This window comes from Oncorhynchus masou, unplaced genomic scaffold (genome assembly GCF_036934945.1).
Source record: "Oncorhynchus masou masou isolate Uvic2021 unplaced genomic scaffold, UVic_Omas_1.1 unplaced_scaffold_2___fragment_2___debris, whole genome shotgun sequence".
Taxonomy (NCBI): Eukaryota; Metazoa; Chordata; class Actinopteri; order Salmoniformes; family Salmonidae; genus Oncorhynchus; species Oncorhynchus masou.
The window spans coordinates 82,997-88,996 of NW_027016544.1; the positions used below are offsets into that span (position 1 = coordinate 82,997).

General features: G+C 44.9%; 1 protein-coding gene across 1 annotated transcript in view; it reads left to right on the plus strand.

Moving 5' to 3' along the window:
• Positions 1 to 5,919, plus strand: part of LOC135538710 (F-box/LRR-repeat protein 7-like) — a 39,710-nt gene extending 33,791 nt beyond the window's left edge. Inside the window, exons 3-4 of the mRNA XM_064964617.1 lie at positions 339 to 947; positions 4,352 to 5,919. Of these exons, the coding sequence (XP_064820689.1) occupies positions 339 to 947; positions 4,352 to 5,088 (1,346 nt within the window). The 3' untranslated portion in view covers positions 5,089 to 5,919. The remainder of the gene's footprint in view (positions 1 to 338; positions 948 to 4,351) is intronic.
• Positions 5,920 to 6,000: the final 81 nt, after the last annotated feature.

Below are 6,000 nucleotides of genomic sequence, written 5' to 3' on the forward strand. Positions count from 1 at the left end.
CGAAAGCTTTAATAAAAGCCAGTTGATAGGTACCACATTTGATGCCGTTCTCTCATGGCTGGAACTTTGAACAATATGAAATGGACTGCACCATTTTCAAAGTGTAAATATGGTAATACAAAGTGTTCTACAACAATGGACATATGTTTCTTGACAATGAGATTATGGGGAAGAGAAGAAAAATGGCTAATGACTTGTGTGTGGGATTTTTTTTCATATAAAAAAAAAATATTTCTCAGGCTGCATTATGTCTCTGACGTGACATATCTCTATGGTAGTATGAACTGTGCTTCTGATTGTTTTCTCTCTATTTATATATCTCTCTCTCTTTCTCTCAGACTCAGACCGCAGCACACGGACATTGAGCACCCCCAGCCCTGGCCTCATCCTGCCCACAAAGTCCCCTTCCCTCTCCTCCCCAGCCCTATCCATCAATGGCCATGAATCCACCTCCCCTTCTGGCTCTGCAGAGACCGTCGCCATGGTGCACCCCCAGCCAGGCACCCAGACCCGCTCCCGCCAATCTAAAGGTCAACACTACGCCCCCATCGACCTCCTCCCTGATCATGCCCTCCTGCAGATCTTCTCTCACCTTCCCACCAATCAGCTGTGCTGCTGTGCACGGGTGTGCCGGCGCTGGTACAACCTGGCATGGGACCCGCGCCTGTGGAGCACCGTGCGTCTGACAGGCGAGCTGCTCCATGCCGACCGTGCCCTGAGGGTGCTGACCCACCGGCTGTGTCAGGACACCCCCAACGTGTGTCTGACCCTGGAGACAGTAGTGGCCAGCGGCTGCCGGAGGCTCACTGACCGGGGGCTGCATGCAGTGGCTCAGTGTTGCCCGGAGCTGCGCCGCCTAGAGGTGACCGGTTGCTACAACATCTCCAACGAGGCCGTTTTCGAGGTGGTTTCCTGTTGCCCCAACCTGGAGCACCTCAATGTCTCAGGTAACCATGGGAGGTTGGGGACCAGTTCAGTTCAGAAGTGGTTGGAGACTCTGAATGAGTGAAGAATCAGATTTTATGCAAATGCTTCACAGATGTTCACATCGTATATCAGAGGAATGCCCAGTTTCCTGTGGTTATTATCGGGGTCGTTATTGATTTGCATTGGCATTTGTGTCCCTTGCCGTTGCAACCATGAAAAACACTTGAACATGACAATTAGTTACACATCATAAATGTTGTTGTTTTATTGAACTGTTTATGAATGATAAAACATAATGCAAGTCTTTTATACTGAAAAACATTGTTTATGCATTGTTTAAAGTACTAAGGGTAAGCAAATTGCTCCAAAATGTCATTTGGTGTTACTCAATTTAAATGAAGGGAAATAACATTGTGAGCAAAATTATTAACCATATCACTTTTGTAATTAATTCTCAATGAATGACCTTAGTTTTGAGCACATGTGGCCTGCGTTTCAGAAAATCCTGTTTTATCTAAAATGTCTCATTAGTGTTACTTCTTTTATTTAACTAGGCAAGTCAGTTAAGAACACAATCTTATTTACAGTGACAGCCTATCGGGGAATAGTGGCTTGTTCTGCCTTGTTCAGGGGTTCAGCGGTAGACCTTGTCAGCTCGGGGAATCAATCCAGCAACCTTTAGGTTACTGGCCCAACGCTCTAACCACTAGGCTACCTACTGCCCCAAATGTACTACTTCTACTGGGGTCACAATGTTATCATAATGCAATTTAAAAAAATATAAAGTCATTGTCGGCCCGCAATGGAATTTTAGGAATGCCCATCCATAAAACAGGCAGTTGCATTTGCTTTATTAGTCCTGATTCCTGTGACTGTTCAATTTGGCTGATTAAGCTCTACATCAGCTACCAAACTTTATCAGGAGTCATCCTAAGCCTATTTGCAATGAGAATCCATGTGTTTACACGGCAGAAATGCAGAAGTATTTTGTTTTTCGCTATGACGCAGCTCGTCAAAAATGTACAAATACCACTGATTATCATGACAATTTAGCCCACGGGGTGAAACTCCCGGGCAGCAGTTCTGAGGAGCTTGATTTTCCATTGCATATTGTCCACTTCACCTTCACCTGTCCTGTTTTAGGACATCTTGTTTGTTAACACGTCATATACAAATCAAAGCACATTTTTCATTTGATTGGGCACCAGGTTAAGCTGTTTTAGTGGTCACCAACCGGTCGATTGCGATCACACTGGGTAGGCAGTGATCCCATTTTGAACCATTTCATTTGTCTGAAAATACAAACTCCCCCTACCGGACGGACCAGGAGATCTGTGGCTAAATTGAATGTGCTTACTGCTCTGGCAATTCGAATAGGTCACATCACCGTGCCTCGAGCTTCAATGACCCCGGCCACAGCAAAGTTTGATACTAGCCTATGTAAGATTTAATAACTTTTTAAACAATGACCAGAGAGAGACTGTCAAAGAATACAGCAAAGAGCTGCTGTATTGAGTGAGGTCATGCACTTTTATTCAGCACTGTCAACACTGTTTTGATTCAACACTATTACAAAACGTAAAACGCGCTTCTCCAAACTTCCACTAGCGCTGCAGCTGCAGTGAATGAGTAGCTGTCGATAGCCCTGTGTTTTTATTTTTATTCGCATTTCGTTGTCTCTATTTTAATATGGAGGAATATTTCACTGTCTCTGGTCATAGGAACAACATTCATTTTTGCACGAGACTGATGCGGTGCTACTCAAGTTTTGCCATCAGGCGGAAGACGGCGTGCCCTCTCTCTGGTCAGTCTCACCAGAGGGAAGGAAACTGAGCAGAGACCATGAGAGGTCAGACCCTTTGCTGCTTTCTCCTTCCCTCCTCTGAGACTAATTCAGTGCATTCAAGACACCTCGGAACTCTGAAAAAAACTAACTCTGAAAAATATAGTTGGAAACTCTGGCATCTTTCTAGAGCTCTAACTTTTCAACCTGAAGATCACTGATGTCGTGATTTGACCTCAGAGATTCCAGTTGCCTTTAAAGCACCATGACCATCAGATGCAGGTAGCATTAGTCCAGTAAAATAAAATCAAAACAAATGATTTCAATTCATGCTCAGCTGTGCCTCGTAAGTGCTACACCAACTGATCTATTTTGTTATCAAAGCTTGAGTTTTGAAAGATAATATGGTCTGAGAAGAACAACATTGGCAGGCCAGGCATATAGCAAATATGCTGTGATAATGTATTCGGCCTAATGCACAAACCGTATTCCTACATAACTGTTTTTATTAGGTTAATGTTACGTTTTTTAAGTTATGTTTTTTTTTTAATGAAGCGGTAGATCTCGGCTTGCTTTTTGACTGCGAAAGGGATCTTGTCTCAGAAAAGGTTGGTGACCACTTGGCTATTTGATCTGAGAAATGTGCATGATGTAAAAAGTGTCTGTCTCATGAGATTTTCATAAATGTAATTGCCAGACTGTAGGCTACAGAAAATGCCACATACACTTTGTACCGTAGGCTATAGGCTACATGCTTTGTTAGACCTTTTTTTTATTTTTTAAATATGTTTTTTTTACAAAGTGGGCACTGCTTATCATGGGGAGGCATCAACGCTCACCTAAATAGCCCATATGCCACTGGGTGAGATAAATGATCACTGTTTTTTAGCAGAATTATGGGATGTATTATGTGTTGTTGGAGGTACATCTTGGTCAGTTTAGCTCGGAAAATGCCTCCCCTGTCAATCTGCAGCCCTAGGCTGCTGCCTAATCTTGCCTAATGTGGGGGCCGGCCCTGCATCACACACATCTGTGAACTTTCCTTAAAGAGAAATTCATTTCAGTCCTGGTTTTCTCCCAAAGCTGGGAAAAACATTAAAGGAGCATGGAAGCTCTTCCAGCCATTGGGTCCCTAGTGGGAGAGGAAAGACCTACTTAGCTTTGAAAGCAGGACTCCTTTACCTAACAGGAGTAAGAGGGCTAGTCTGGTGCTTTCATTAAGGAAATGGCACAACTTTTTTTTTACTTTGACTCGGCTTTGGTGACAAAGCAAAGTCAGTGCCATGAGGAAGTCCTTTGTTGTAAAAATAGACTTGAATGGTCGTGGTTGTAGAAATAATGAAATGAAGATGTATTTATTTTGCTGGAAAATGTTGGTCCCCTGATGTGTTATTTGTATTCTGAATTTGGTCATGTCTTTCAAGAAGTATGGTTAGGCAATATAGCAGGTTCTACTTTGGCACCCTCAAGTGGTCTTTTCTCACATAGCTGCAACATTAGTACAAATTATAAGGAAATTGTGTATGCTATACTAAGAGAGAATGGTCAGACAACAAAATATGTAAATTGCTTGAAGTTATAAACCAAGACCAGTTACGATTACATGGCTGTCTTTGTAATAAGCCCCTTCTGTTCCTCCAGGCTGTTCCAAGGTGACCTGCATCAGCCTCACCCAGGAGGCTTCAGTCCAGCTCTCTCCACTGCATGGCCAGCAGATCTCCATCCACTACCTGGACATGTCTGACTGTTTTTCCCTGGAGGACCAGGGCCTCCGCACCATTGCCTCCCACTGCCCCCGCCTCACACACCTCTACCTGCGGCGCTGCACGCGCCTCACTGACGAAGCCCTGCGCCACCTGGCTCTGCACTGCCCCTCCGTCAGGGAGCTCAGCCTCAGCGACTGCCGCCTGGTGGGGGATTTCGGGCTGCGCGAGGTGGCCCGCCTGGAGGGCTGCCTGCGCTACCTGAGTGTGGCCCACTGCGGCCGCATCACAGACGTGGGGGTGCGCTACGTGGCTCGCTACTGCCCGCGGCTCCGGTACCTGAATGCGCGGGGCTGCGAAGGCCTCACGGACCACGGCCTGGGACACTTGGCCAGGAGCTGCCCCAAACTCAAGTCCCTGGATGTTGGCAAGTGCCCGTTGGTGTCAGACAGCGGGCTGGAGCAGCTGGCACTGTATTGCCAGGGCCTGAGGAGGCTGAGCCTGAGGGCGTGCGAGAGCGTGACGGGTCGAGGGCTACGGGCCATAGCCGCGAACTGCTGCGACCTGCAGCTGCTCAACGTACAGGACTGCGAGGTGTCGCCGGAGGCACTGCGATTCGTTAGGCGCCACTGCAGACGCTGCGTCATAGAGCACACGAACCCCGGGTTCTTCTGAGAGAGGGATCACTGGATTCACCTTCTGACAAATGGATATGTTTAAATTCCTGCTCTGGGGTTGACCAAGAAGAGGGCTGAGTTGTCAGGACTAGTTGGAAAGGGTGTGCAATATCCACTTGTGTCTTTTTTTAAGGTTATTTGCATGGTTAATAATGCTGTTCTTTGCGTACACTCACATGGAATGTATTTAACATATTTATCTGTATAAAGGGAGGCAAATGTTTCAATGTATTAGACCTTGTTTGGTATTCCTCTCACATGACACATTTCGGATGTGACGTTTGCTATGCAATAACATTGAGCACTGGGTACAGATTCATTTCGAATGCCTTCTCTTTACCTTTGTCCATCTTTTGTGCTTCATTTCATCAACATTAAGGAGACAGATATTCACCATTACATTGTACACATTCCTTTTTGCGCAGGACGTTATTCCACACCAAACCACTATGAATGTATCCCTAGTAAGCTAACCCAATAACCAGCATATCTGGTGACTTCTTAACCCTGTGTTCAAATCCAGTAGGAAGAAAGGTGTATCTTTGTCAGTCTTAAGTGCTTATGTTTCTTTTTTTTGTGTATTTTGTGTGCATATGTACTTTATCAAATCTAATAGACAATCTCTTCAATTGAGCTCAATGGTGTCATGCGTCTTGACTATTTTATCTTGCAAAGTACAGTGTATAGAATGAATGTATGGACTCAATGTATCGACTCAGTGTACAACTACGTTTTTACCACCAAATAGAAAACAAAAGGATTGATGTTCTTTTGACCAGGAACACGTTGCTGCTACAATTATTCTAATAAACAGCTTTGTAATAAACAATTCTTCGACCATCAGGACATATTTTTCACACAAAATGAAGTGAATATAGCCACGAGACGTGACGCCCATGTGGACATGAGT